Genomic DNA, 14,165 nt, shown 5'->3' on the forward strand with positions numbered 1-14,165 from the left:
GTTTTTGGGAAACTGAGTCAGGAGGATCGCAGGTTTAAGACCAGTCTCTGTAACCTACATGACCCTGTTTCAAAACAAACAAAAGCTGGGAGTGTAGCTGGGAGGTGAAAACTCCCAGGTTTAATCCCCAGTACCACACATACAAGCTTGCCTGCATACATATATATGTGGACACATACATACAATTAGATGATATTTAGCTTTGAGGTTTATTACTCCAAATTCAGAGTGAGTTTTTATGCTCAGATCACATTTTCTCTTTGACTTCCAAGGTGGTCTTGGAGACTTTTTTCTCAGCAAGTTATGTATGCTAATAAATAATAACAAAGACAGTTAAGAATATTAGCTTTTCATTTTACGGAGTAGCTTGTATGTATTAATCATAGTATACAAGAAATGTCTGTTGAGTGAGTATACTAAAAAGAAAAAGATACCAAGTATATTTCAGTAAGTTCTAGTTTCATTGAGAGTTCATGTCAACTGAATTTAATTTGAATATTTAAACAGTCATGATGACTGTTCTTTAACTTTCAATATTTAGGAAGATTGTCTATTTAAATATGGCATAAAATGTTCTGAACCTTATTTTTAAAGCTATAAAATTCTCTAGTATTTTTTCCCATACCTTACAAATTTTAAGATGAAATGTTATTTTCTCTATTCCTTAATTTCTCTTATAATTTTCTTTCTAACTATATTTAGCTTACCAGAATATGAAAATTGTAAAATATATTTTTTCTTTATTAACTACCATTTATTCTGTAGTTAATCTGGCTGTTCTGAGGAAAATTCACATAGTATTCTTATTTTTGGAATTTGTTAAGATTTTATAGCCTTCCTTCAAAAACATCCTCTGTGTTGTTGAGGAGAATATGTCAACTCTGTTTATTGTCAATTATGTGTTTGTATAAAGTAAGCAAGTTTTGTATTATTGGTTGTAGATACCTTTATTTTTTTTCCTGCTTAATATTAGTGTGTGAGAGTAATGTGTCAATGTCTACAACCACAGTGGATGATTTTTGTACTTTTTCTTGCAGGCATATCATTGTTGGATGCTGTACCATTAGATGCCTATTTTCATGTTGGATCATCTTCTCTCTTTATCCAGATAAAACTGACCCTCTTGTAGTTTACTAAGATCATTACCTGTCTTTTCATTCATATTGGCCTAGTAGGTTCATTTCTTATTCTTTTGTTTTTCAACCTTTTTCTTTTGCTTCAAGACTGATCGTTACACTCAGCATATTGTTGCATTTAAGAAATACATTTGGGAGAGTCACTCTGTCATAATTGGTGAGTTTAATCCATTTTTATATATTGTAATTGCCATTATGTTAGGATTTTTGGCATTTTATCGTTTTCACTTAATGTATTTTGATACATTTCTTCCTCTTTTCTGCCTTTTTTTTGAAAGCAAATGTTCTTCTGCTGTTTCCCATGATATGTATTATTTTTTGTTTCAAAATTGTATTGTCCTTATTTTGAGGCTTTATGGCCTTATCTACCTATTGAATTTTTACACTTAACCATATTTCTCCCTTTGTCCCAATAAGAGACATGGGTGAATGGACTCTCAACTGCTCCCTACTGCCCAGTGCTCCCATGTTGGTATTTTTCTTAGATTTTGGTTCTGAATCATTTTTATTTTTTGTCCTTCATTTTCTTTTTTTAAGACAGCAATAACATTCTCAAGTTAGTTGAATATTCCACGTTGCCTCTTTTAATCCTGAAAAATTTCTCAAATTTACTAGTATGGTTCTCTGGATGGTAGATCTTTGGGGATTTTATGTCTGATAATATTTTTATTATGCCTTCACAATTGAATGGCATTTTGACAGTTTGAATGTACATTTCTCTGCTCAAAATTCTTTTCCTTGGATACTTTTAAAAATTACTTCAATTTTGTTCTCCATTTAGTGTTGCTGTTGAGAAGTCTGATGTCAATCTGGTTCTTTTTCTTTTTTATGTGATCTGCTCTTTATATCTGTATGCATTTTTTCTTTGTATTTGCTACTCAAATCTCATAGTTATATCTTATGCAGAATTTCCTTTAATTTCCTTTTGGGCATTCTGAGTCCTTTAGATTGGAGTCTTTCAGAATTTCTTTAGTTTTGAGAATTGGGTCGTTAAGTTTAAAAATATTTCTTCCTCTTAGCCAGGCATAGTGTAGCATGCCTAAAATCTCATTTCTTGGGTTGCTGAGAATGGAGGATCACAGGTTTGAGGACAGCCTCAGCAACAGAACCAGACTGTTTTAAAACAAACCAAAAGGGCTGGGGGTGTAGCTCAGAGATAGAATGCCCCCGGGTCCACTATCCAGAAATCCAGAACACACATGCACACACATTCAATCTCCCCCCCCCTCAAAAATTTATTTCTTCTTATGGAACCTGGATACTGGTAATTCTGCATTTGTCCTCTATAAATCTCAATATTTGAATTGTCCTCTTTGCTGAGTTTGCTGTCTCTCTTAGTTTTCTTTTTGTTCTTAGCAGTGTGGGTCTACAGGTCTTTATGAAGGAAGGAGGGTTTGTTATGTGGTGTGTGGTTAAGGTGGGTTGGATCTTTCTCTGGTTTAATTTTTTTCTTTTTTCACACATCTACTCAGGTACTTGGTTCCAAACCAGGTCTTACTGTTGCTTAACAGGTGACTCTCATCCCAAGAATGGGAGAGGTAACAATGTCGTCCAGTTCCCCAGTCAAATAGGGAACTTGATCACAGATTTCTAACCTCTGTTTGCTGTGGAGAATGTTTCCCTGCAAACCCATGTGGAGAGCTGACTTGTAGCCCTCCTGCCCCAGGCCTGGTGTGCTGTAGGCACTGAGAACTCCACAAGATGTCAATGTCTGCTGGTGTTTCCTGGTTTTGATGGATGGATCTTAAAACCATTAGCCTTGACTTCTGCCTCCCCTTACCTCTGAATGCTTCCTTTCTGTTTCTGAATGTTCATATCACACGGTAATATGGAGCAAGTTTGTGAGTGCACGTACAACATTTCATTTTTCAAATATTATTTTTGATGTGTTGCTAAGCATGTGTGGAAGGATGAGCGGGATTTCACGTAAAATTTCATTGCCATCTTGGCTGGAGATTTTCTGACCGGCTTTATCATGAAAGGGTCACTGTGTTGTAAGTGCACTCACTTTATTCTCAGTAAATCTTTCTTTGATCCTGGAGATTAACTATTTGATAATTAGAAGCGTCTGAGCACATCCTGGCCTGACTGGGACCTGCAGTGTCAGCCTGCAGCTGTCTTTGAGTTAACCAAAGGCATAACTAGGAGCTTTGCTTAAATTAAATTTGACTCATATATCAGACCTCTTCTTGGCATACCTTTTTTTTTTTTCTTTCCTCTTTTCTGGCTTCTCCTTCTTCCTTACTTCCACAAGCCAGGTGTTTAAGAGTGAGGAGCAGGGAGTAGCCTTGCCTCTGGTCCCTTCCTTAAACTGTTGAGCAAGGGCGGGACCTTTGGTGGATTCCTACCTTGCCTTCATTTCAGGTTGAGAGAATATCCAGGCAACAATGCAAAGAGAGCAACCTCTGGTTTCTTCACTGTTGGGAAAGACAAAGACAAGGAAGAAATGAATGCATGAAGAATACCAAAGTTTCCCTCTCTGTAGCAACGCAGAAGTGTTTCTATCGAAGTGAAATAACCTAAGATGAGTAGACAGAATGTTTTGTCATCATTGGAACAAAAAAATAGTTGAGTTAAAACCTATTATAATTAAGGAGATATAACATCGTCTCAGTTATTAGATATGGTGGAATTGTTAAGTACTTACTCCGCCTCTTGATCTAATTTTTCCATTTTTTCCCCCCTGTAGTACCAAGGATTGAATTCAGGGGTGTTCTACCTCCGAGCCACACCGCCAGCCCTTTTTCATTGTTTATTTTGAAACAGGGTCTCACTGCGTTGCAGAGGCCCTCACTAAGTTGCTGAGGCTGTCTCCGAACCTGAGATCCTCCTTTCTCATTTTCTGAAGTACTGGGATTACCATCCTGCACCACCATGCCCAACTTTTATTATTGTTATATCAGTTAGAAAGTGATAACTTGAATTTTGGTGAACTAAAGTTTCCAAAATGGTCATCAGTATTGAATGTTTCTATCCATATTGTTTGGGATACTCTCTCTTGAATCCAGCGCTTCTCTCTAGTAGACACATTCATTCCTGAATGGTGAAGAAGGGAATGCGCACCCTTGGAAAGTAGGCAGAGATATCTCCCCTTTTGACTGGTCTGTGTAAACATATTCTCATCTACCAATATTACTTTCACTTGAAGGTTCAGATTGCCACTGTTTGGCAGGAGGAGAGAATACTCTTAATAGAATGTGATTCAATATGTCTAACAACAATTTGTGCTGTGTCAGCCGGCTTGCGGAACGGATTAGAGGCTGTGTAAATGAGCTGCTGTATCTGGTTGTAAAAACATCTCGGGCATCTTTTTAAAGTAACGCTAGACCGTTGGTCTCTGGTTCCCTATATTGGCTTCCTCTCATTGACAGCTCTCTGCTGGTGAAATGGGTTGGGGAGGAAATTGATCCCTGACTCTCCATGGCTGCTTTTGCCATGTTTTCCTTGCTCTGCAGGGAGTGCACGTGTCCCAGAAAAACTGGGGACCAGGAGACAGGCCCCTCCAGCCAGGGGAGTCTCTTGCATCTGAATCACGGTCAAGGGGATCTGACTTTGCTTCGGGACCAATGGTATTTTTTTGCCTCTAGCAGACCCCAAGTTGGCAGCCATCCTGCAGGTCGATGCGGAAGGTGACATTTGAGACCCTGTTACTTTGTAGGGATCGGTTGCTCCTGATGTCTAAGGGCCACAGGGAAGTCGGGGAAGCCTGGATCTCCAGCCCTTGTTACCCTGGGGCTCGTGTTCAGGAAAGAACTGGACTGGGTTGAGCTCTCAAAGCATAGCAAAGAAACAGTCTTCATTCCGAAGTAGACATCCTCAAAAAAAAAAAAAAAAAGAAAAGAAAAAAAAATCCAAAGCAATCATAGCAGTGGGTTTTGGTTCATGTGCCTCAAAACTGGCCCTTTGGTTGGGGCTGAATTCCTCCAGTTACTAAACATGTTTGTGACAGGCCTGTGGGAGAACTGAACTCTCCAGAAAAGCAGTCAGACAGTGTGCTAGGCTGGACGTCTGTGAATGGGGACAGAGCAAGGCTTTTACAAGAAGGTTCAGACTAGGGGGAGAGTGAGCTCTGTGCAGTTTGGCCAGAGAGGACCAAGAACAAAGAAAGCCCAGAAATGGTGTGAAAGAAAGAGAAATGCTCCTGATCATTATCCTGCCCTGAGGGCATCTGGTCCCAGAGAAAGCTTACCAGCCAGTGGTATACATGACTTTCCGTGTACCTGCCCCCTTTTCTGGCCCTATAAAAGCTCCCAGTCTGTAAGGAAGGGGGCTTCTGACTCTCGTGGACTCTACCAGTCAGTCCCCACTGCCAGGCTTTACCTCAGATAAAGCCTGTTCTGGTCTGAGTCATGTGTCCTTTCTCCCCATATTCCCTGACCCAAAGGATGGCTGTCTGCCCTCAGAGTGTTCATTCATCTTGTGCTCCACTCCATCCCCACCCTCCCTGCAACATACTTATAACAAAGAGAGCTCAGAAGACTCTTCCCTGCCATAATCTTCAACATAGGATCATCCAAGTATTTCCTCCTAGCACCTCCTACGAACAATTCCTCTTTCTAGCCATCACCACCATCTGCGAATTCTACTTCTCTGCATCTGACTTTTCTAGAGCTCCATTTCTAAGAGTCTCTCCCATCCTTCATCTTGGTTGTAAGCTCAATCAGAGGCCAATAAGATTTATGGTCTACAATCAATTTTCAAGACTAACATTTTGCCTAATGAGAACCTGAGGTTTTTCTTGTGCTTCGTTTTTTCAGAGAATGCAAATCCACTCAAGATTGTTATCCGGGAGCAAATTCTTTGCCATTCTTGGCATTCCTAGGACCCAGCACTAAGAAAGCATGCAGGCTCATTCGGCCCCAGGTGTTGGCTGGGGGAGTCATGGGCCTCCGTGTTCTGTAACACGTGCTACCACAGTGGTTTGTTGACCAACCATTATGACTGTTACCTGCAGAGTTGAGACCAAGTCGGCACCAGCTTCCTAGGGCAGTGCTGCCTCCTCAGGGTATCCTGGAGCAGTTCATATTTAATGGGGACAGTGGAATGGGCTGCGGGGCCAAGCTCTGGTGGGCGCAGCTCTGGTGCGTTTCATGGTAGCTGAGAGCTTTGTGACAGCAAGGAAACCAGTTGAGGGAAGCAGCTGCTCTTGTGAGCTCTCCTTCATGTCTTCTGCATTTTCCACCTACCTCATATATGTACAAATGATTCTAAACATATTTCAAACAATGGTCCTCGGTGAATGCATAAATCATGTAACTCGTTAGGAACTGCCTTTCAGTTTTGGTTTACGTTTGTCCCTATCGTCACCACGGGGTCCTGGTTCTTGTATACTGTCCTACCCAATGCTCATAGGGAAATGGGGTTTTTCTCTGTGTCTAGGATTTTAATAAATTGGGCTTGTAAAGATTGTAAGCCAAGGTACCAGCTCAGGAGAAGGTCCTGTCCGAGTTGTTCAATTTATTGTATGCTAAGTGGTGACGGAGAGTGTCTTAGAGAACCAACAGGTGACTAGGAAGTGGGAGGTTGGACCGTGGGAGGCTGGTGCCACCCTGGTGGTCACTGGCTCCTACCTTGGCTCCTGGTAAGTCAGGAAATGGTCATGGCTGCACCAAGGCTCTCCTCTTCCATTTAGTAGGATTTTGATGATTTTGTTTTTCCACTGCTCACTAGGTATTATCTCTGTGTTAGTCAGCTTTCCATTACTGTAACAAAATCCCGAGATAAATCTACTTTTATAGAGAAAAGGTTGATTCTGGCCCGTAGTCTTACCAGTTTTAGTCCATGACTAATTGACTCCTTTGCTTTGGGCCCTGTGGTAAAAGCAGCACATCATGGCAGGGAGTGTGTGGTGGGGCAAAGGTGTCCACCTGTTGGCAGGGGACAGATAAAAGAGGAAGAAGAAGGGCCTGGGGTTCTAATGTCTCCTTTGTGGGAGCACCCCAGTGACCAGAAGACCTCGCCTAAGGTCCTACCTCCTAACGGGTCCACCATGTGCTAGAGACTAAGTCTGTAATATACGAGTTTGGGGGGGACATTCCAGACCCAAACTGTAGAAACTATGGTATAAGCATCTTCCACTCTGCACCTGTTTATGCACATGTACACACACACACACACACACACACACACACACACACACACACACACACTCAAAAACAGGACACCCAAATACTCTCAGGCTGAATTGTAAATGTAATTCCGAATATAATTTGATTGACTAATCAAGTAATGCCATGTAATTACAGTAGTTATTTTTTTCTTCTCTGAGTATTTGTTTGAAATGTGCTCTTTTTCCCCTAGGCGCCAGCCCTCACCCTCCTAAGGAGGACACCCCCACCAGCAGCCAGGACTCGCTTTCCTCCCCGTCGCCCACGACTGCAGCTGGCCCCGGGCCTCCTGGACTGGACAGAAACCACCTCCTGATGGAGGGCGGGAGCTGCGGGGGCTGGGTGTCCTCTACGTAAGTGGTGGTGCTTCAGATTGCTGTCAAGGGAAGGAGGGCCCTGACTGTCCTTGTGTTGATGTTTGCGTGGCCAGTGGTCACTGAAGCCATGAGTCCTCTAATCACTCTGGCTCCCCAACGTAGAAGGGTTGTAAAGCAAAACCTTCTTAAATAGCACCTCTGTGTTCCCAGTCTAGAAGGCGGGATGCGTGGTACTCCAGATCCCATCTGGGTTCATTTTGTGGCAGTTTTGGGGTTATGCAAAGGAAATTTGTTACTGTCCTATGCAAGTGTTTTCTCACTAGTAATGCAAACTTGGAGAGAACAAGGAGCTGTCTATAGAATATTCTAGTTACGTGAATTTTTGACAGCTTTATGCCACGCTCTGCTCAGTTTTACTCCACGGCACCCTGCCTATTGGGGACCTGATGAATGACATCTGATTTCATCTCCTCTGTTTGGTTTAGTGCCAGGCATGTGCAGATCAGCTCAAATATATTGGGACAACTAATACTAATGCCAACAAAATGGCCTGAGCTTGTTTGAGTACATGAGGGTTTGGTTGCTACCTCGACTCTGCTGATGGAGTGAGTTCAGAATGGGTGTGGTTTCAGGGCCTCCAGAGGGCATCTTGTTTCAAACAGAAGCTCATAGAAGACAAAAACAACTTCATCAACAATTACGAGACATTACTTGATTAGTCAATCAAGCTGCATCCAAAAATATAATTCACCTACAGAGCATGAAAAAAAAAATTTAAAACAAAGTTGCTTAAAATAAATTATGGATGGTGATGTCATCTGACCCTAGCTGGGCATTCTTGGGACTTTAAATGGAGTGGAAAGTGTTCCTCACATTACTTGGCTTTTTATAGTTACAGCTGGGTTCGCATGAAATTATTATGAAGTTATTAAGTATTAAGAGAGGCCTGGAGAAATCTGGCGCACTGAAATTTGGGGGTGACCTGAAGACTTTGCAAAGCTTACTTAAAATCGAAGTGGAATTACGAGTTTGGAAACAAATTCTCCAGCCGAGCTTGCCCCTCCCTCCCCCCCCAGATAGTCATATATGTTTATTTTATGTGCTGAAGATTATATGTAATGAATTTAAATGATATAGTACTCAATTTTTCTTGTCACCTCTGCTGTTCTTTACCCAGGGTAAAAAGTCTCTCTTACTTTAGCGTCACCAGTGGCAGGAACATTAGTTACACAGGACCCCAGAGCCTGTGATCCTGGCTGCACTTGAGGTGGGATTTAGCCTATGTGTGTTTTAGTGGAAACCAGATTCCTGATTATTTCGTCCAGTGGGCACACATCACAGCGAGTGGAGAAGAGTTGAGCCAGCCATCTTTCTTCCATAGTGGCTCTGCAGAAAAGTGACATTATGAGGCATGGGACAGCCAGCGTTCAATTCACAACACGTCCGGGCCCGAAACAAGAAGAGCTTGATATTTTTGGTCATAAATCAAATGAGCAGTGAATTCCCCAGCTTCCTAGTCATACTCATTTGAAAATGTCACGAACAGCACTCCAACCTTGAGAAGCTGAAGAAGGGTGGGGGCTGGGGGAAGCGGAAGCCAGTGGAGACAGGAGATTTGTTATCACGCAGACTTCCTCTCACTTCAAGAGCTTAATTTCTTTTTTCTTTTGCAGTAGAAGAAATGCATTTTGATTTCTTTTAAGTATTACAGTACTCCTGATATATCTTGAAAGGATATACTTGTGAGCACCCATCAGCCCAGATTTAGCTTAGGCATACAGACCAGTGTTCCTTAAATTTGGGCACACCTCAGAATCGCCTGTAGGTTTTCTTAAAGCCCATACTCCTCCTGGGCTGGGGATGTTGCTCAGTGGTAGAGTGCCCTGCTTAGCCTGCTTGAAGCCCTGGACTTGATTTAAAAACAAAAGCAAACACAAAACCCTCCACTCTTGGGCCTACCCTGAGCTGATGATGGAGGAGTTCTGAATGTTTGCATTTCTAGAAGCTTCCCTCCTAAGCAATGGGTCCTTGGCCTGGGGACTCTGTCCCCTCTCTTCATGTTACTAGTGTGTTTCAATAATAGAAAACTTTTTTTTTTTTTAGTATATTTAGGATAAGTGATTTCTCTCATTTTTCTAGCATATATTTTTATTTTGTTAAATTAGCACACAGTAATTGTATATATTTATGAGGTTCAGTGTGATATTTTATTATTTTTTTTATTTTTTGGTGGTACTGGGCTTCCTGGAAGCCCTTCTACCTCCGGTTACACTCCCACGGGCTACACTCCCAGACCTATTTTTTTATACTTTTTATACTTTTTTATTTGGAAACAGGGTCTCTTAAGCCAGCGCAGCTGGCCTTGAACCTGCGCGATCCTCCTGTCTCTGCCTCCCAAGCGCGGGGATGACAAGCGTGCGCCGCCACGCCCGGCTCAGTGTGATATTTTAACACACATAAGCAATATATAATGATCAGATGCAGGGTACTTAGTATACCCATCGCCTCAAACATTTATTATTCTTTTCTTGTCATTGCTAGCAGTTTTGAAGCACACAACCACGGTGCTATAGAATATTAGGAATCATTCACCTTAGCCACCTGCACCCCTGGACCTATTAACGACCTCTCTCCAACTCCCCCCATTATCGGCCTTTTATAATCACTGTTTTCCTCTCTGCTTTTAGATCTATGTTTTTATCTCCGGCATACAAGTGAGAATATGCTTTTTCCTCCTTTAAAACACTCTTCTAGGGAGGCGTGTCTCTGTCTTTTAGTCACCCAGGTATGCTTCCTGCTTACATGGATCCCCTCTGCCCAAAACACCTCCCTGCTGTGTAGCTGAAGGCACTCTGACCTATCCTCAGGGTCTAATTCAGTCTTCACCCTCCAGGAAGTATTCCCTTGTACGCCAGCCTAGAGAGAGCCTGGACATAAGACTTTCCTCTACTGATACTCATCATTTGGCATTAATAAAATAATGCTTTGAGTATCAGCTAATATTTGCCTTTTAGTACTATTTGATGTGTATATGGTATGTGTACATCTATATATCTAATCTTTTCCTCACCCCAAGTTAGGTCAGAAAATTCTCCATGCTAGGAATCGGATCTTAACAACTCTTTAAAATTTTTTTTTTGTGTGTGTGTGTGTGATGGATGTTGACATAGTTATCAGTAAATATTTAATTTCTTATTAATATGTATTTGGAAAACTTCTTTCCTTTTGGAAGCCCCATTTCTTTCTGCATATTATCACATGTCTCTTAGGTTATTATGTTTGGTTTCTAATCCATCTTTTCTCTCCCTTAGAAAGAAAGGGTAAGAACTCTCTTCCTCCAGGAAGTTCAGAGACTTAGTCTCAGCGTTTTATCTTTCGAGCATATTTCTTGCTCCTCTGGCAGTTATCAGTGTGGTGTTCACTGCAGATGTGTGTTTTCTGTCTTTTGTTTTCTCTTCATCTCCATATACGAGCTACACAGCCGTGACTACGGACGATTTTAGAAAATGCTGATTACGTCCCCTTTTAACCAAAATTGCTATGGGGTCATTAAAACCCTTTAAAGAGGAGGCATGACCTGTGGCACTTTGTTTTCAGGCAGAGTGGCTTCTTGGCTGTCCCCAAACTAGCCCTTACCTTATCCGAGGTCCCAAGGAATAGAGTCCAACTGTATGCGGATCACAGAGGACCCTGGTCGCCCTCTAGTAAATGCCACGGCTTCGGCCACCGGAAAGCAAATTTGCAGAGGAAAAACCTCCAGCAGCTGTGATTCCGATAGAGGCAGCGGGTAAATACAGCTGTGGCCTCTGGCAGGTGGAAAACAGTAGGCAGAATTGGATTTCTTGGGTTTCTGCTGATGTTTATGACTGGTGGGTGTTTTTCATCGCAGTCAATCAATCTGGAGCTATTACTTACCTGTGCTCTCTGGAAGGTGATGGGTGGTTTCGTTGCCAGTGAGGAATTGCGAGCTCTGTCTTTTGGGGAGGACATAACGTCATAGGTCAAGGTATTTCAAATGTTCCAAAGTCATCCCGCCCTCCCCATCACCATTTAAAGTAGTTTTCTCTAAACAGGTTTCTTTCAATTGTAATTGATGGAGCCAGATTCTTGACAAGTAATCCTTTTAGGTTCCCTGCCACAAAAGAAAATCTCTTTTTAAGAAATATCTGGCCTCACACTCTGCTTCCTCTGCAGATTTCAAATGAAAGGACACATCCCTCTCCGTGCCACATTCAAGATGGCAGGATCGTTCAATGGCCTTTTCTAGCTGGGGGGTGGGTACGCTGAGGTGCATCTCACTGCGGGCCCTGGTAGGTCAGGAGTGAGGAGTTTCCCCTCTCCTGCCTGCTTGGCTTTGTTTATCCTGAATATGAAGATATTCCAGCCACTGTTGTGCTGAGGAGAACATGCCTACCCACAGCTGATATTGGGTGGTTATGTGTTCATTTATTTGTTGCTAGTGGGAATCGAACCCAGGGCTTCAGTGATGCGAGGCTGACGCTCTAACATTGAGCTACATCCCAGCCCAGTGCTGGTTATTGTAAATTACTAATTAGTACTTCTCTTCCCAAAGACAGGCAGTCTGCACGTGTTGACCACACACGTTGTGTGCACTTGCTGGTCACTATTTTTATTCTTGTCTGTGAACTAACCAGCTTCCTTTACAGATTCAGCCAGCTTACAGGAAGGGTTGAGGGTTCCCCAAAGACAACCACTTGGCATTTCAAATTATTTAACTTTTGTTCCCAAACTGCTCTTAAGCAAGGTGCTGGATTCTGCTGGGAGATATCAAAATACCCCTTAAATATGATTTGTGGCCTAGCGCCTCACACAATAGACCATGAATGCTTTATCTGAAGTTCAGAAAGGGAACATATTCCTGAGAAATTTGGCACTGGCCTAGAAATTACAGGGTGGCCAACATAGACTGACTTCACCACCTCCCTCCCTCTCTTAGTTTTCATTCTTCACTCTGCCTTATCCTTCCTGGAGTCTTCTTCAGCTGTACACTATGTTGTATTCGTGTTGTGTTGTTTTTTGGTACTGGGGATTGGACCCAGGGCCTCGAGAATACCAGACAAGAGGTCTCCCATGGAGCCACCGGCCCAGCCCCATATACACACTGTTTGATCTCTCATTGCTCCCAGTCTCTCCTGGACCAGGGCAGTTGGTTCATCCTAGAAGTTGGCATCATAATATTTTTATCATAATACCGTGAAGATGATTTCCAAAGAAAGTAGGGAATTTATCTTAAAAGGTTTTTGCACATCTGCTTGCTCTCTTCCCCACAATTAAAATAAACACCCAAAAATAAATAAATAAACACACATAGGACCTGTAGTAAGGTAAAAGGAGCTATGCAAATTTAGAAAGGGATCAGGAGAGGGTTAGACTTAAGCCAGAGGAATGAAACGACCATCATAAGAATCTCCAGCATCTTGACCGGCTCGCAGAGAGACCATTTCCTAATAAGGTCAGCAACTTTTCTATTTGCCCTTACAGTTGGCCCCGGTTAACTTTTGTTCCCAAACTGTTTTTAAGCAAGGTGATGGATTCTGCTGGGATATATCAAAATACCCCTTAAATATGATTTGTGGCTTAGCGCATCACACAATAGACCATGAATGATTTATCTGAAGTTCGGAGTACCGTGGGGTCCATGGACTGAGATCTCCAGCAGAACCAGCGCCTTTCTGGGGAAGGATGTGCTGTCTGGTGCTGGGTATCATGAAAAAAGAATTAGGACCAGCACCTGCTCCCATACTTCAGTGAGCAATAGGGCCCCTGGGTAGGTCCAGAAAGACTGGAGGCCAAGGTAGGTCAAGTCTAAGAAAGAACAGGGGTCGAGCAGACAGAGAATGTCCCTCACGGCAGTCTTTGAAATTAAGTTGGGCATGGTGGCACACTTCTGCAATTCTAGTGCTTGAGAGATGTAGACAGGAGGACCACAGGTTTGAGGCCATCCTCAGCAATTTAGCAAGATCCGTAGCAGCATAGCAAGATGGTTTTATAAAAAAATTTTAAGTGCTTGTGGTATAGCTTAGAGGTAGACTTGCCTCTGGGTTCAATCCCCAGTCCAGATTTAAGAAAGAGTTCGGGGGGAGAGGGAGGGAAATTCTGCTAAGAAATTAGCTCCTTTCTATACCTCTAGAGATAAAAAGGGGTGGCACCTTTTGTGGTAGCAGAGGCTGGTGGTTTGAAGCTGCAGAGAAGGTTGGATTGAATAGTAACCCTCTTGCATTTCTTAGGACTAAAGACCATCCATGGAGCATTAAGCACCATAGGCCATTAGATTTTGGTAAATTGTATTTCATCTGATTGTTGAAATCAACCCAACGGGGTGGTTATATTTTCATTTTTAAAGGTAGGGGAACCAGGGCCCAGAGGGCATAGAAACACTGGAGCAAGCCCCGTGACTAGTCAAAGCTCTACATGTCAAGAGTTTGACCCTTGGCCTCTTTGCCCAGTGACTCACGGTGTCTTTTATTTTACTGTAGAGGTTGAAATGCTCTAGGTGCACATGGGCCATTGTTCAAGCTTCAAGTCATGTTCCCACCCTGACCAGCATGGCCTCCAGCAGCTCACTGCCCTTGTGAACAGGACCT

General features: G+C 42.6%; 1 protein-coding gene across 3 annotated transcripts in view; it reads left to right on the forward strand.

Moving 5' to 3' along the window:
* Positions 1-14,165, forward strand: part of ARHGAP10 (Rho GTPase activating protein 10) — a gene marked incomplete at both ends in the record, with an annotated part of 308,500 nt that overhangs the window by 270,860 nt on the left and 23,475 nt on the right. For all 3 annotated transcript variants that reach the window (XM_080697718.1, XM_080697720.1, XM_080697719.1), the window contains one exon: positions 7,437-7,596. In XM_080697718.1, coding sequence (XP_080553844.1) covers positions 7,437-7,596 — 160 coding nt within the window. The remainder of the gene's footprint in view (positions 1-7,436; positions 7,597-14,165) is intronic.

Source organism: Muscardinus avellanarius, assembly GCF_963383645.1.
Source record: "Muscardinus avellanarius genome assembly, chromosome: 6".
NCBI lineage: Eukaryota > Metazoa > Chordata > Mammalia > Rodentia > Gliridae > Muscardinus > Muscardinus avellanarius.